This window comes from Natrix helvetica, assembly GCF_964273705.1.
Source record: "Natrix helvetica genome assembly, chromosome: 7".
Classification (NCBI taxonomy): Eukaryota; Metazoa; Chordata; class Lepidosauria; order Squamata; family Natricidae; genus Natrix; species Natrix helvetica.
In genome coordinates, this window is record NC_138558.1 from 32,625,551 (window position 1) to 32,643,347 (window position 17,797).

At 36.3% G+C, this 17,797-nt stretch overlaps 1 protein-coding gene and 1 long non-coding RNA gene across 2 annotated transcripts in view; one reads left to right on the top strand and one right to left on the bottom strand.

The window, feature by feature from the left end:
* Window positions 1-17,797, top strand: part of SLC7A11 (solute carrier family 7 member 11) — a 66,809-nt gene that overhangs the window by 17,804 nt on the left and 31,208 nt on the right. The window contains exons 4-6 of the mRNA XM_081958865.1: window positions 1,027-1,152; window positions 2,766-2,865; window positions 4,352-4,396. Coding sequence (XP_081814991.1) covers window positions 1,027-1,152; window positions 2,766-2,865; window positions 4,352-4,396 — 271 coding nt within the window. The remainder of the gene's footprint in view (window positions 1-1,026; window positions 1,153-2,765; window positions 2,866-4,351; window positions 4,397-17,797) is intronic.
* On the bottom strand, window positions 7,774-9,359 carry LOC309395077. Its single transcript, XR_014175850.1, has 2 exons — window positions 9,050-9,359; window positions 7,774-8,934 (listed from the first exon to the last, which is right to left on the bottom strand). It is a non-coding gene; the product is annotated as an uncharacterized lncRNA (long non-coding RNA).

Consider the following 17,797-nt stretch of genomic DNA (forward strand, 5'->3'; position numbering starts at 1 on the left):
AATTGTGGCAAGCAAGATTGTAAAATGGGGCAAAACTGACTTAACAAATGTCTCACTTAACAACATAAATGTTGGGCTCAATTGTGGTCATAAGTTGAGGTCTACCTTTATAGCTCAGGTTGAATCCTGTCTTCCAAAGACCCAATCTGTTTCTTCTTATAAAATTGCCACTTTTTGTGCAACCTTTCCAAAATAATTATCAAGGCAGTTGGATCAAGCAAAAGCTTCTTGAGTTGGAGCACAGCTTTCTTCAAAGGAAATACTCTGGACTCAAAAATACTTTGCAGCACTGATAGCTCTCTTTCATGTGATTTCTTACAGAGAGGTCGGGCATGGTACTGTACTATTGTAATACTATAATTCAAATAACTGGTTCTACTTGAAAGAGTTAGGAGAGTTTTTACATTATCCATTTTCCATTTCTTTACAAAAAACACCAACACCTGCAGACAGTTGTTTAGGAGTGTGCAGAGACGTAGCATGAATTTACAATTTTGTAAAGTCCACAACTAAAGAACTATTGTATATAGTAATCCTGAACATTAATATATAAATACATGTCAAAGTTTAATTACCCAAAGTAGGTAACATCATCAGTGCTAGTCATTACTTAGTTTGAGTAATGAAATGTCTACAAGAAAATAAGCAAGCTCAGAGAGCACCAAGGACTCTTCATTTGAGCTACAAATATTTTTCTTTATAAGTAAAATTTGAATTACAGCAAGCCATTTATTATCAAAACTAGTTCTACAATGAGGACCAAGCTTAATTGTATTTATTGGAAGGCTAACAATACAATGATTGATGCTTTGGAAGATGGAGATTTTTAGTTGATGATACTTTGTAAAGTTTCTTAAAAATAAGCTATAAGAACACTGCTCATTAAAGGTTAGTAAGGGTAATGTGAGTTCTTCCACTAATGCCCAGGATGCATGGTGGAAGAGGTTCTGTCTAACAGAGCTTTTATAGTGCTTTTGGATGGATGAGAAATACTTCCTTTTAACTTTTCTTTTTCTTTTTCTCCAGCAGTTGTAATGGTCCTGAATAGTATGAGTGTCAGCTGGAGTGCCCGCCTTCAGATTTTCCTAACCTTTTGCAAGCTTCTAGCAATTTTGATAATTATAGTCCCTGGAGTTATGCAGCTAATTAGAGGTATGAACTGAAAAGTAAATGCTATTTTATGTGCTTTCATCTCCCTCCTTCCCGTTCTTGCCCCTACCGAAGAGTGCTTATGCCAGCAAAAATCTTTTAATTAGTCTCTGCTTGTTCAATTTAAGTTCCATACTGTCAGGTAAATAACTGGAAGTAAAACTTACACCGCAGCATCTGGCTATGAGATCATACTGAGTCTCCATCTATCATTTTTAAATGTTGAACCAAAAGATTGTTTCTTGCAGCAAAATCAAAAACAAGCAAATAGGGTCTCAAAGATTCTTGTAATGATGGAAGACTCAAGCTTCTATGCTATGTGTTTTATATAGAATAATGTAGTGTATTTGTAATACAACTTTGTAGCCTTCCTTTTTATTGGAAACATTCTTGTATAAAGCACCACTCCCACTAATTGTTGTTCACTCTTAAAATGTTTCTTAAGTAGAGTGTTTAAAATTCTTTAAGAAGATAAGTGAGTTCTATTCCTTTAGACTGCTGTTGGCTACAGTAATATTATGCTTGTAGCAGCTGCTAGTCATAATATAAAATCTCTAATAGTGTGGATTTACTACAAAAATAATATTTTATTACAATTATTCCAACATTATTTCTTCACTATAAAAACATTTTTTCATGATCTAAATCAGTTATATGATAAGGATTTTGGTTCCCTGCTTCCCCTTTCTCTTTCTGTATGTCTGAAGGGGAACCAAGTACAGTTTGGATTAAGTCACAGTTTCCAACATAAGAACTGTAATTTCTCCAAGCTAAGGCCAATTAATGAACCAGAATCTGAAATTAGGTGATGAGTAACTGTTTAAACCATATTTTCTCATAGTCAGGTATTTAATAGTGGAAATCCAATTATGAATCAAATTTTATTTACCATATTTAAATATTAAAATATTTACTTGCTCTAGATTTTTAATAAACACAGAAAAGCAAAGAAATAAGTGCCAAAATATTATAGCATGGTGTGTATATTATCTCTATATGTGCACACATACCTACACTTTTAAAAAGGTAGTGGTGAGTTTATGCTAAGTCTGTGTTCTTGAATTTTTAAAAAAATGGTATTTCAAGGATGGCCCCATGGTAAAATTGGGAAACCTTAAAGGGATACAGTTAAGAGTAACTTCCTAACTGGTAAGTTTATCAGAAGTAAAAAAGTTAAAGTTTTAATTTCAGCAACACTGTTGCATCATTCAAGAACCTCTTAAGATGTTGATACAAAAATTGGGCTACAATTCTTGGGCCACAAATTGCAATAAGTTCTCCAAAATCTTACAAAAATGTCATGGGGAAATAAGAAATATATATATTTTAAAATGTAGGCTATTGTTTCAGTTTTTTCTGAAATTTAAATTAGTCTTAAAATGCAGATTGTGTTCTGAATGCATTCATAATGGAAGATGCTATCAGTGATATTGCCACCTGGCATGCAGGAACAAAGAAACTATTTTGATTTATCTAAATGATTGGAGTAGATAAAACTGAACTGAAAAAAATGACTGTATATGGATTTATCTCTGGATTGTTGATGTTGGTAATATTTTAACCTTAATGAAATTGAAATCAACCTTGGTATGTTTGGGTTTTTTTTCCTTCCCCAGGAAAAACTGAACACTTTAAAGATGCATTTTTTGGAAATGCAACCAGTGTCAAAGGATTGCCTCTAGCTTTTTATTCTGGAATGTATGCTTACTCTGGTTGGTAAGTTATACTGCTGATTTACTGAATGGCTTTTGATTAAGAATCTTCTTGTGAAATAAATCTAACCCACAGAGACATTGCCTGAAGTTTTCTTTTAGTGTCTCTTTGAAGGTAAACATGGGGTGGAAAGAGATCCTGTACTAGTGAAACTTTTCATATGTGAACTCCAAAAACATGAGTTTCAGAGACAGATTCCAGAGTTATCTGAATTTCAGGGTGCACAAGAAAAGTTCCAGAAAACTGTCGCTATATATGACAGTGTTTAATTTCCCTGGTTCAATAGGAGGAACCAAGGGAAAAAGTGCTATCAGGCTTTCAGTACAATAGATAAGATTATACTGGTTTCATTTGAATTTGTTTTGCTACTCTGGATTCTCAATTATACTGCATCATAAGGTGGCTTCTATGGTTTGAGTTTATAGAATGCTATTAGAATCCTGCCACTACTAAACACCTTTGTTTATTTATAAATCAAGCTCTTTTGATTTAGGCAAGAAATCATATATAGCTTTCATGTAACATCATTAGTGCTACTAAGGAGTGCTGTTTGCTGTCAGTTTATATTCTGGTATCTTCCTTGTCTGTGTCAGGGTGGAGGGAGGAAGTCTTAGAGATTCTTTGGTTGGGCTGTTTACTAATGTCTCTTTGGCAGTTTCTTGATTGGGGTATTGCTTACTTGATTGTTGGTCCGAAGTTGACCTTGGAGTTAGCTCAACTTCAGACTAGCAATCAAGTAAGCAACACCCAATCAATAAACTGGCAAAGAGCCATTTGTAAACAGCCAAACCAAAGAGTCCCTAAGATTCCCCTCCCCCTCCTCACACAGACAGGCAAAACATCAGAATATAAACGGGTGTCTGCAAGAGAACAAGCAAAGTCAGAGAGCATCAAGGACCCCTAATTTCAACCCTGATCTACAAATATTCTCCTTTATTGATAGCAGATTAGTTTAGTACTTTCTGCTATTTCAAGATTACTTGCAGCTTTTGGTTTGTTTGCTAGAATTATATCTTGTCTTTTGTTCAGGAGCTTAAGATGGCACATAGAAAATTACCCCCTCCTATTTTTCACCACAGAAAGAACCTTGTGAGGTAGTTGGGACTACCTGCCTTGGTAAACTTACCCAAAGTCCCCAGTGGGCTTCAAAAAAAGCGGGCTACAATCTAAATCATATCAATGTCAGTCCAAGACACTAAGTGCTATACAGTTTAACTCTTTCAAAGACAGGGTTTTAAAAACTATGGATAGAACTGCTAATCACTTTTACTAACATTTATATTGTGAGAAAATATTTTGATGTAATATAAAACAGGCACCATACTGGAGCCTTACTTCCAATTTTGTAGTTGGCCCTATGCCATACATCTGGTTATGCTTCTCCTCCTATACCACATTTATTCTAAGCACACATTAAGACAAGCTATTCAAGTAATATATACAAATTGTTATAGGAATGATGGCATTAACAGCAGCTTTATTTTTATAGGTTTTACCTCAATTTTGTTACTGAAGAAGTGGAAAATCCTGAAAGGCATGTACCCACCTCTTCTTAACTTTTAGCAAAATTCTTAAACTTTTAAAATTTATATTGCTGGTTAAAAAGTGGGAAAAGGATAATATTCAAATCCTATATTCTGTTTAATCTTATTTTTCATGATGGTCAGATTGTTTTTGTTTTGCAAAGTCCAAACGTGTTATTGCTTCAAACTTTGCTAGTTTTGATTTGACTTGTCCTGGGTTAATAAGCAAGTAGATCTGTAAATCTTCCTTTCGGTAATATGAGATCATTTCAGTGCTAAGGCCCTAAGGGAGAGTTAATATTCTTAATGAAGATTTTATAACAGATGTTATATCTTGGATATAAGTCAGCCAAGTTGTTTTGTGATTTCATTCTACTAAGACCCAATTTAAATACGGAAGGACCCTGTGGACAACATTCATGTAAACCGTTGATGCTTTAAATGGCAGCACACAATTAAACCATTTATGTGCAGACTTAATATGTTAACAATCTAAGTCCTGTGAGGATGTTTTGCTAGTCTTTTAGCATTGTTTGTAAATTTTCCATTGGATACATAAGGATTTTTCAGTAAGGACTCCCTTTTTATGACTCTACAATCTCTTAATTTGGTGTAGTGTTGGGGCTATAGTGAATATTTATATGCCTCCATCCACCATGAATGTCTGATGTTTAAATCTAATTGGGGAACCATCTAAAGAATTTGGAATTGTGATGGAACTTTACTACGAGGGCAATGTAGTAATGTTATGTATTCTTGGACACATATAAGTTCAAGTTTGGCAACTTGCAATTGCAGAGCTACAGGCTGTCCTTCCCTCTGCTTTTTGCAACCCCTGAAGTTCAACACATTGGTATGATGGTTGAAAATTAGCAAAATGTTTTCATACAACTTTGAGGTGGGCCAACATGAATTTTTAAGATCCCTAAATGTATTTTACCTGGTTCAAAACTGTAGCAAAATCCTGCTCCATTACCTCAAAATTGGAAAAGAAATAGAAAAAAAAATCCCACCCAAATATCAATTTTAATTATTGGCTGATCCTTCAGAAATATTAACTGTGTGTCTGATCCCAGAAAGTTGAGGTCTTGCGATGTAGGCTGAAGTATTATATAGTTGAATGGAAATCCAAGAGCAGCAGGGGATACTTTTGTCAGGAAATCTTAAGATTTACAAAAGAGTACAAAATAATACACAGCATAGCTTTCAGTCTGTGCTGAGCTTGAGGAATGGATGATAGGCAGGAAAATTCCCCTTTCCATTTTCTTCCTGTTCGCCAAAAAGCCTCCCATTCACCTCCCAAGAAGAGGGAAAAAGCAAAGCAACTGGATGTGGAATTGCTGGCTTCAGGGAAGCAGCCCAACAAGCAGAAACACTGTGCCCAGAAAGAGAAGGGCAAAAGCAATATTTGCACTGCCCCAAGAGACTAGTGGGCTTCAGCTGCAGCTGGACAGTTGCCTCTCCACTCCTTCACTGCCATGCATGCTGGCCACCCCCATCCCCCCGGCCTTATTTTTGGGGTTGGGTAGGCACATCCCCCCAAAGTTAGGGTTGGGCTTATTATTGGGGTGGGTCATGTTTTCAAAGAACATCTTTTCAAGCCTCCCACCCCCATCCCAGACGACAATATTCTTTTTTTCATCCTTTGGTTTGGAGCAAACACTGACATTATTGCTCATATGGTAAAGGATAATTAAGCAACCATTTAATTAGAAACAAGACGATGGAAAAGAATAAGAATAATTTAATTAAATAAATTGTAGAATAATAACTGATAGCCATTTTGATCCAGCAGTTAAAGGCACCAGGCTAGAGACTTTGAGATTATGGCTTCTGGTCCAGCCTTAGACAGGAGACAGCTGGGTGACTTTGGGTCAGTCATTCTCTCTTAACCCTCAAAAGAAAGAACTGGCAAGCCACTTCTGAAAACTGCATGGACTTTTTCAGGCACTTACTAAGAGTTCAGTCAAAGGCATAAAACAACAACCTTAATCCAATAAGAATGAAGTACATTCTTGACTTACAAGCATTCATTTAGTGACCTTTTAAAGCAGTGGTGGGTTTCAATTTTTTTGGAACCTATTCTGTAGGTGTGGCCTGTTTTGTGGGAGTGGCTTGGCAGTCACGTGACCGGGTAGGAGTAGCCAACTTGATGTCACTCACCATGAGATGTCATGGATTGGGTAAAATGTGGTGAAGCTCACTTAACAAAGCTCTTGCTTAGTAACCAAAATTTTGGGCTCAATTGTAGTCACAAGTCAAGGACTATCTCTACCTTCCTCTGCATGGCAGCCTTGTCCTAGTAAACTATTTCTCCTTTCTGGCAGTTTTCCTCTCTGTTAGAAGCACCAAAATAATCCATACAATGTAAGGTTTCCTGCTGCAGCAGGGGGTTGGACTAGATGACCTCCTAGTAGACTTCTAGCCCTAAATTGCTGTGCTGTTTTCTTTCTGCTAACAAAGAAACCTGCCTGAGGCTCATTCCACATGCCTGGCTGATAGAGATAATGAGATAATGACCCTAGAGAAAGTTTGGCTCCATTCACATGCAGGGAATCATCCAAACCCTTTTAGAAACACAATGCTCATATTGCACAAACCCCAAAACTTCAAAAACATACAACGATATAACATACCCATATAACCATATAATCAATTTGTTCTTTACTGCACCTTTTCAATTTAAAGTTATTAAAACTTGTGGACTTCAACTTCCAGAATTCCACAGCCAGGCATGCTCAGTTCCAATTTAAAGTGACAGCATTTGTTTTTCTCCTTTGCAAAAGAAGTTTCCTTCTTTCTTTTTCTTCTTAAGCACAAGCAAGCCAGGGTCCTTCCCTCCAGCCTTTGGCCAAAGCCCCGCATAGCACCAGGAGGATGAAGTTTGAATTCCTCCCCCTCCCTCTGACCTACACGTACCTTTTCCAGCTGCTTCAGAGAGGGCTTCAACGCTGCTCTTGCCTCAGATCCTCTGAAGAAGCCCCTTCCTTCCTTCCTTCCTTCCACAACTGGAACAGGTTCTAACTGGCACGGTAGATTTGTGGAACATCTTTTACCGAACCGGTTAGAACTGGCAGGAACCCACCCCTGGTTTAAAGTTACAACAGTATTGAAAAAGTGACTTATGACATCTTTTTACACTTTATGACTGTTGTAGCATCCCTATGGTCAGGTATTTATGACAGTTGCAATGCCCTGGGCTCATGTGATTTCACTTAACAACTGTCTTGTCTAGCAATGGGAATTTTGGACTCAGTTGTGGTTGTATTATCTGTATATAAACCATCAAGAGATATAATTAGGACATTAAATCCCAACCTAGGAAAACATCTATCTTCTATATATTTTAAAGCATTTAAAAAAATCTAGGTAAATTAAAATGTGATGCTAGGCTATAAATATGGACATCCTAACAAATTAATTTACATATTTGGTATCTGGAACTGCTTCTAAAGTTTTTGGCTCCAAATGAAAAACATGCAATAAATGAATTGAAACAACACTTGATAAATGAAAACAGCAACACTTGAGGGCAACAGTCAGAATGACCAGAAACATAGATATGGCTATGCTAAGAACTCTGTTAAAGAAATATAGAGCAGAATTCTTTATTTACATATGAAATGGACCTTTCAGAAGTTTGCAAATGATCTGTTTCTGCTTGTTGAATAAATTTAAGGCCGTTCTGTCAATTTATCATTGTTTAAAAAGTTACACTGTGAAAGTAATGTATTATTGAGATGTATAGTATTTGTAAGCCTGCTCTTGGGTTGATAAATCATGTCTAGTGCCTGTAGAAATCCAAAGAATGAATTGCTTTGTTATAACCTTGAGGGGTCTTAGATTAGTCAGTTTGTCTATTAGACTTACTGCAGTGTACTTCTCACTTCATTTATTCCTTCTGTTCTTGAAAGTCAGGATGCTGCAGATTTGTTGCCAGGGCTTCATGTCATTAGTCATTTCAGAAAAGCAAAATATCAGACTGGCCTCCATAATCTTTTGCATTTTTTTAAAAAAAAGGTTTAAATAATCTGACTGTCATATTTAATTAATATATTGTCTGCTTCCTATTTATATCAATTAATGCCCGAAAGACTTAACATCTGAAGTAAATGAGAAATGGAAACACAAAGCAAAATAGTGAATATATTTCCAGTTTTAAGAATATTGAGAAATATATTACTTTAATTTATATATTATTAATACAGTAAATTCCAACTCTTTCGAAAATGTTGAACACCAGAGTCTAATGCATCTAGTTAAATCCCTAGCTCTCATGATGCTTTAAAGAGTAATTTGAATATGCCTACTTTTATTAATTAATTAGCTATCAAATTTATATGGCTGCACATTTCACACAAGGTGACTCTGGGTGAGATACAATACATCAACAATTAAAACAATATAAAAACCAGTCAAATCAGTTAAGTAACATGAGTAAAAACAAGATTGCAAAAGGGTTAAATTAAGAAATTAGGCTTGCCTCCTGGGTCCCATCGGATGAAACACCTTAGCAGATGGCACCTGGAGCATGATTCTCCTGCTGGACCTGATGAGATGGATAGATTTAATTGGGGAGAGGTGGTCCCTCAGAAAAATCATATCATAAGGCCTTAAAAACAAAAAACAAAAAAGGCACGGAAACAAATTGATAACCAATGCACCTTAGGAGCAGAGGTAGAGTGCGTGTCATTCTAGAAGAACATATAACTGCCAGTACTGCTGCATTTTGCACCAACTGAAGCTGATCCAGAAAGATATGGGCTGGTGGTATTGAAAGCTGTCAAGATGTCATGGCAAGCCAGGATGGATGCGCTTCCCCTATCCCACTTCTGTCAGAGATCATCCAAAAGTGTGACCAATGCTCTTCTGTACCAAGTCCAATGCTGAACCTTAATAGAAAGGGGTATAGATCAGGGGTGCCCAATCCCAGGCCACAGCCCATACTTGAGCCCTTTGGAATTGGACTATGGAAATGTCAGGCGAGTGCACATGCATTGCCACTTGCATGAGCAGCAGGAAGCTTGTGCAAATGGAGCTGGGACATGCATGCTTGCCTGCTGTTGTATAGAACTAACTCCTCTTCCTCCTGGCCAGTATGCAAAATTTGGGGAATATGCTTCATCCAGGGTCTTGTGAAACTGAAGTGTCTTCCTTTAAAAAGTAAAATTGGAAACTGGACAAAAATGGTCAGGTATGATGGTATATCCAGTGGTGGCTTCTTGAGGAGTGGATGAACCAACACCTCCCAAAGATGTAATGGGATAATCTCCTTTCTCAAAGATTGCTAGAACCTACCCATATTTCGCCCCTTAGGCAGCCTTAGCCCAAGCCTTAGCCAGCTAGGTGCATGGGTCTAAAGAACAAGTGCTGAAGCTCACAATAATGTCCACTTCCCCAGGATCAATAAGTTAAAGCCATTCCCCAGATAGTAGGACAAGATGTCCATATGTCCAGGCATCTCAATAGGTCCTGGATCAAAGAGATATGAAATTCGGAATGAATTTCAGCAACTTTGTTTAATAGATGCTCTGAAAATTCCCTTGTGCAGCCTTGTATATGAATCTACAAGTCTTCTCTGCCCAAAAGGGCATTGATCACTTGGAACAAGGCTATAGGGTGGCAGCCCATGGATGCTATAAAGACAAAAAAGTATTGATGCTTTTATTCTAACTTTCTTCACTTGTATTGAATAGTCTTGATATATATTTGTACTTACAAAATGGAAAGTGTTGAGGTGTTCAGTGCTTTATTTACTTTGCAATATAAATGATAACAATTGGCCTTGGGAAAGTTGGTTCGCCTTTATGATTGTTGTTTTTTAATTTGTTTGTTTTGGAATATGAATTGTGCGACTAGCTTCTTTGGAAAGTAATGCCTGCTGTGAAGAGACATTCCTTCACAGAGATAGAGTGTCAACCTTGCTTATGACAAGATAAAATGGTTTGCTTTTGGCAACATCATGAGGAGAATTAAGTGATGTTTGTAATAGTCCAATAAGGTTTTTGAAAAAATGGGACTATGGGTTAATGGTAGTGAGGACGAAAACATTTCAGATGGAAAAATATACAGTACTAACAGTATTGTAAATAAATCCTGCTTAAAAATGTATAGCTTTAATACATGATTAGTCAAGACAATGCTTAACACACATTTGTACACATACAAAACCTACAGAATAAGAATTCTGAGATATGAACTGATCTATAATTTGTTTTTAGTAATTAAAGTTTTGAGGTTTGTGTTAAGTAAACGTACAAGAAAAGTTTTGCTTCTTTGCTATAGTCCAAGGCCATTCCTTAAAGCTAATTGCTTGTAGCAATAAACACTTCTTCAACCTAAAAGATAGTTAACCTATTTTTTAAAATTATAAAATCCAGGAAAACAACAACAAAACTAACATACTGCACACAAAAAGAGCAGGAAAAAGAAACCAACAAAGATACATAAAGGCAAATTCATTCAGCTCAAATTGTAAATATTCCTTTCAACTATGACGACACAAAATTACTACTTGAGAAGCAGGATTATGTATTATTTTCAAACACACAATTGCTTTATTAAAAGGGCAAGTTTAATAAAAGGCCATTTTCTTGCTTGCTGTCATATGTTATCCATGAATTATTGGTATAGGCTTTCAAAGCCGGTATCTGATGAGCAAGTGTTAAGCTTCAGGGTGTAATGACTGTGGTCTAGAAAACAGATTTCCTGGTATTTTGCCAGTAACTGTGGCTGACATTTTTAGAGGCTGTTTGAAAATGTGAGCCACAGTTTCTGGTGAAATATCAGAAAATGTGCTACCAAACCATAGTCCCTAAGCCCTGAAGCTCAACACTGTCCAGCTATCCATGAATTGTGGTAAAACTATATTTTTGTCATTTTATTCCTTAGCAAGACAGAAGCGTCCTTCATTAAGAAACACTTTGACTATCTTGGATTTTCTTTTTGTATTATTCAACTTCATTAAAAAAAATACATGCATTAAGCCACTGTACAAAATAAGTGGTGCAGATATAATAGGCTTTTATTGTGATTTTTTTTTATCTTGATGTAATCAACAGTGGCATATCTTAATCCTAGAAATGCTCTCTAAAGCTCTTATGTTCATGTAAATGTAAAAGGTGCCTATTTACCTTATAATCACTTTGAAAGGCATGACTTTCACCTTTTTCCTTTCCTGTCTATTCTGTATAAAGTATAATTTTGAAATAATGAGTTCAAGTTCCATGAACTAGATTTTTTTTTATGACACAGAGAGACAGACAGAGAGTACAACTACCAACCCTATTATTTGCATTCCTTTCTTGGTTTGACATTCATCACAGTACATCCTGCCATCTTCAACATCTTAGTTTATGTATTATAATCCAATACAAGTCACTGTAGCCTTATACTGTAGGTAGTAGATGGCATAATATCATTTTCATGAAATGGAATGGAAATTTAATTGAAAAGTTAGTATACATGAAACTAAACACAATGATTCTTCTGACATGAATACGTTTGGCTCCAGATTAAGCTGTCTTTTATTTCCAGTAAAATAATTATATTGTAATTTCAGTTCAATATAAGTGTGACTAAACATCAGGGAAATTTTTGTGAAATTTCATCATTATTTTCTTCATGTACCCATATTATATTACAGAAATTTTCCTTGTCCCGTTTAATAGTCAAAGCAGATTATAATAATCTATATTAATTATCTGCTTGAGTATTAGTTAGAAAGCTTTATCTTTAGAATAGTGTCATCTATGATACTATTCCATCTGCAGGCTAGCATTTGAGTTTTAATCTCTTAGAATTTGAGATAATTATTTTAAAATTGACTACAGTATTATTTTCAGAACTAAATTTTTCAGCATCATTTAACATAGCATTTAGAATAGGCAATCTTACTTCAAACATAGATCTGTTTAGGATTAATTGAATCTTTTTTTTAGTAAAAGAAAAACATGGTATAATTTTTAGCTTATTATTCCTTCATGTCATTAGTAATCAGCCATATATAATTTGTGGGATGGGCATAAGTACGATCCAGACAGATTTATTTGAATCAAAGAATTGTTCTATAAAAGGCGTAAGCAGGTGACTCTGTCAATTGAAAAACTGTTGGGAATACAACAAAGTTAGAGGCTCAGGAAAGCTACGTAGGGTATGGAGAAGACATTGGGCAATAAACAGGAAAGAAATTCCATAGATACTATCTTTATTTTGGGGGGAGAAACAAAAGATAAGTGGAAACAGGAAATGTCAGGCAAAATATCAGAGTTGTATAGCTTTGAGGCAACAGGAGCTAATCATTAGTGCTAGCTTTACTATTTAAGCAAATTGAGGTGCTTATTTCAGGCAAGTAATCTGAAGACAAATTGACAACCACGAAACCTATGGGTGCTCCTTATGTGAGTATACATCCTCAGTTGATATAACATTACAGTTGTACAGTACTTCAGTGTTGTAGTTGATCTCATGTTATTGTCAAAGAAAGATTCAGATGCAACACCAGAAGGAAACATAGCCATGTTCTTCCCTGCAGGTATCAAAATACCTTGAGGCAGCCTTGTTAACCACAAGTTTCAGAGAGACTACCTCTCAGAATATCGTTCTGTATAAACCACAGGATGTGTAAGACAGCACAGCAATTCAGTGTTGCAATGCTTTTATGCAACCGCTCTGGAAACAATCATTGCACTTGTTTAGCTAGTTATGCTTCAGATTTTCAGGATTACTGAGTTTTGAGATAGAAACATAGACTACAAATGAGATTCTAAAGTTAATCCAACCATTATGATTAAGTTATAAAAGGGTAAACCTCATGTGACTTGGGAAAGGAAGTTTTCACAACTTTGAAAATGGTACCTGTTATTTAGTCGAGCAATGTCATGTCTGTAATCTGTTACAGGGGTTCTAGTTAGGGATTTCCTAGGGTTGGACTAAATTACTTGCGCTATTTCTTCCAAATGTATTAGTCTTATTCCATCTCTGCCTTAGCACAGTGCAAGGTGTGCAGTTATGCTTGCATATGATGGCAGTTTGCACTAGTGTGCAAGTAGGTGTTGTACAAATTGGTGTTAATGGCAGATAGTGTAAACCAAGGCAGACAGCAATTAATATTATAAGGGATTGACATCGACATGGAAAAGTCACTTGTGTGTTTTATTTTGTTCATTTAACTAGAAGGTATATGTTGAAGTGTTCCCATTTGGAAAATCTCATGTTTTGGGAAATAAATATACATCCAAATTATATCAGATTCCTACAGAATAAGTGACATTGTCTTAGTGACATGCAGATCAGCGATTGAGGATCTAATTATAGATTTCATAAATATCCAGAGCTAGATGTTGGATCATGTAGTCTGGTGGCAGTGTCTCCTATGATGTCGTCACCAGCTCATTTACAACTGGGCCATAGCTAGATATAAACTGCATATGGGTTGGAAGATGTATGTATTAAAATAGAAAAATTACCTTAGAACTGTTCACCTACTAAGAAATGTTGCCACTACGGTTTAGCAACAATCTGCTAATGAAGAAGGAAATATGCGCAAAATTTCTGACATGAAAACACAATACATACTTTATGGGTGTCAACTGGGCCGTGGGGCAATAATTGCCAATCTGAATTGCAAAATGTTTATGCCATTAATACATTTATTTTCATGTTTGGGTTAGGTTGTCTGTTCCTCTACCTGATTTTCTTTTTGGAAGTTGGGAACCATGCTGTTATATCACCATGAAATTAACCATATATTTCAGAGAATAAGACGCACCTTTTTGTCTCAAAAATCTGGGTGCATCTTATACACTGAATACAGCATTTTTGGCCTCCTGAAACCCACCACCTTTGCAAAAATGGCTGTGCATAGTCTTTAGGAGGCTTCCAGAGTGCTCTTGGGGGCTGGGGAGGGCAATGAGGAAAAAACAGGCCGTTTTTTGCTCCCCCAGCTCCCAGGAGCACTCTATAACCCTCCTAAAGGCTATGCATGCCCTTTTTTTGGACAAAAAATGGCCCTGTTTTTACGAAAAATGAAAATGCCCTCCCAGCCCCCAGCCCCCAAGAGCAAGTCTCCTAAAGGCTATGCATGCCCTTTTCTTTTTACAAAATGGGCCCAATTTCGTGAAAAATGGGGCGTTTTGGGGAGGTCTGTAGAGTGCAAAAACTTTTTTTTAATTTGCCTCTTCAAAAACCTGGTGCATCTTATACTCCGAAAAATATGATATGTCTAGCCAAACTTTAAAATGTTAGTAATCTCAGATACTAGTAGGATTTGCCAAAGAAGCTATGCTTACTTTTTCAATTTTTTTAAAAGAAGCAAAAAAGCACTCTAAAATCTAAAGTTTTAAAATTCAAGTTTCCAGTTTCAAGAGTATTTGAACACTATTATCTTTGGTATTTTAACTAGGAGATAAGCATTTTTAATGAATACTTTGTCTGATATAGTTAGTTATGAAAAAGGTGGAGAAAAGCCTATCTAAGGTTGCAATTACCATTCTGCAGGGCTCAAGCCCAACTCAGTCTGAACTGAGCATTATATTGAATTACAGTCTGGATGTATTTATTTTAGCTGTTATGTTAGTAGATAAAATATTTTGTGCATAATAACATAAATAAAAATAACAATTATTCACAACTATACAATATCAATGTATAGAAATAATAGCAAATATAAAAACAAAGTACCATATATTTTGCCTTCCTTAGATCAAAGTAAGTGCAAAGCAGATTTTTCTCAGACACCTGTATTTTATTTGAAAGAAAAAAAAACCCACCTCATTATTTTAAAAATATGAAATGTTCAGATAGGTTCACTGTCAAAAGGTATTATCTGTGACAACCTAGGTTTATTTTATTTAATGATTTAGAAAATTTATATGGCTACCCACTTACTTTCAGTGACTCTGGGTAGCTTACAAAAATATGTATTTATTACTGATGGTCATTTTGGAATTGCTTTAAAAATAATTTTAAAAAACCTTAAACGATCCAGCTAGACTAATGAAATACAAAGGAGTCCTCCTGTTTTTTCTAATAAATACCATATTTTTCAGAGTATAAGACACACTTTCCCCCCCCCCAAAAGAGGCTGAAAATTTGGGTGCATTTTATACTCTGAATATTGCTTTTTCAGCCCTAATGAGGTGCTAATGAGTGAAGCAATCTTCCAGGCTTCCCCTGCTTTTCTCATTGGTTCTCTCTCCGACAATCAGCTGTGGTTTAGAAGCTGTTTTTTATCCCCAACCAGGGATAAAAAGTGCTTGCGCGCGGGCTCAAAACCAGCAAAAGTATGTGCTGAAGATGACCAGACTAAGGATGCTAGCCAGATGGATACCTGGTAGGCAGACTTTTTTTCCTATTTTCCTCCATAAAAACTAAGGTGTGTCTTATACTCTGGTGTGTCTTATTTTCTGAAAAATATGGGTATATAGATATTTTTCCAAGCATAACTTCTCAGACAGGAAGAAGACTGTAGCCATTAAAAAGAAATCTCTTTTATGTGCAACTGTTCAGGGCAGAGTATATCCTGAGTGACTATATATATATATATACTGTATCTTCAGCACATGGTCTGACATCAGGCAATCCAAATAGATTTATTCAAGTAACCTCCTAGCTTTTTTTGTCCAGTAATTTGTTCCTGCGAAGGACTTCTAGAAAAGGTGCAGTCTCAGTAATGGGCTGTACAAATCCTCTGATAAACACAATGTGTCATAACCAGACAAACAGCTACCAGGTATCTTTGTGTGCCAATGCTATTGCATCTGTGATTGCAAAAATCTAATTAAAGCCCAGAGAATGTTGCTTCACAAATGGCAACATATTGCTGGCTTCAAGGGGTTATCAGTACTCCTGTCATTACACAACAAGAATTAACCTAATTATGCTGGGTTGGAAATATTGCAGAATTGCTGGCATGCCAGGGTTACAAGATGCAGGGATGGGGGAAGGTAAGGAAGCTTTGCTACCAAGATGATTGAGTTTCAGTATACGTATTAATTATTTTAAGAAATGCCCTCTTCTTACATCACTTCAAACTGTGAACAACAGTGTTTGAAAAATACTGGACAAACTTTGACTATTTAAAATATATTTAAAATGTAGGGCCCTGTGAGTTGGGAAGGGAAGGGGAGGGAATAGAAGGGAAGGAAAAAGAAGGAATTTTAAAAATTCATGGTGAAACTTAAGTAGACATGCAAGATACTAATGAAAATTGACCAGCTTGAGGGCACAGCAAGGAAACACTGATTGGCTGTCATTTCCCTATGCTTACTTGTAAGTCAAAAAAATAGTGGATGGCTAGTAATTATCTGAGCTGTAAACCTACAAATGTGTAGATAATATATCTTGATGGCATAACAGATCTGCAGCTAGTCAACACAGGGTAAATTAATCCTAGATCAAACCAAAGAGCCTGGTCATCTGGAACAGGTCTCTGCTACGCTAACATAATTCTATTCAGACTGATATATTCAGAGGCATTAAAGTTCCATAGTTTTGAAATGAAGGATCACATTGTTTCCCAATAATCCATGATCTCGTCATTCCAATGATTATACAAATACAACTGTGTTGAAATAAGAACTTTTACTGGGTATGCAAAGCATCAAGAACAGACAGATCTGTTGACAACTCTTTCAATACGCTTCTAAGTGAGTATTTATTTATACAGCTATTTGTATGATGCTATAATTTAAGCTCAAGGCAATACATGATGGTAAACATGCAGTACTAATCAGTTAAACAGAGAAAAATATTTCAGAAGCCTATTATACTACTGCTTACCTAATTGGACTGTCTTCATCAAAGATTCTATGGAAAGAGCACAGAGCCTTCCTGAACATTAACAGGGTGAGGGCCAGCAGTGGGTTTCACATTTTGTTACCACTGGTTCATGAGCACCCGCTTCACACACGTTCCTTCTGCCCATGCACTTTGCTCGCAACAGCACCTTCTGTACATGCTTCTGGTCTCAAAAAAATGGCCTAAATAGGACAGCATAAGGCCGGGACAAGTGGTCGGGCCCATTCACGATTTCCGCTACTGGTTTGGGTGAGCTGGTCCGAACTGGCTGACTACCAGCTCTGGTGAGGGCCACTCTAATTTGAAACATAAGCTGTTCCAGACTGAGAAGCTTGCTACAAAAGCAGGCCTATCTGTCAAGGAATGGGGATCAGCAAAGTTCCATGCTGCTTAACATATAATAGATGGGTAGATTATGTCTAGAATGGATTGTACTATGAATGTAGCAAAGACTCAAGATATAATAGATTTTAAAGGTAAAAACGGCCTCTTGTGCTAAGTCCAGAAGTCTATTGGCAGTAAGTGTCATTCCTACAATTTACAGTAGGGGTTACTTTATTACATTCATAGTACAATCAGTAGGTGGACAATTACATTCATGACACCTGTAGCTT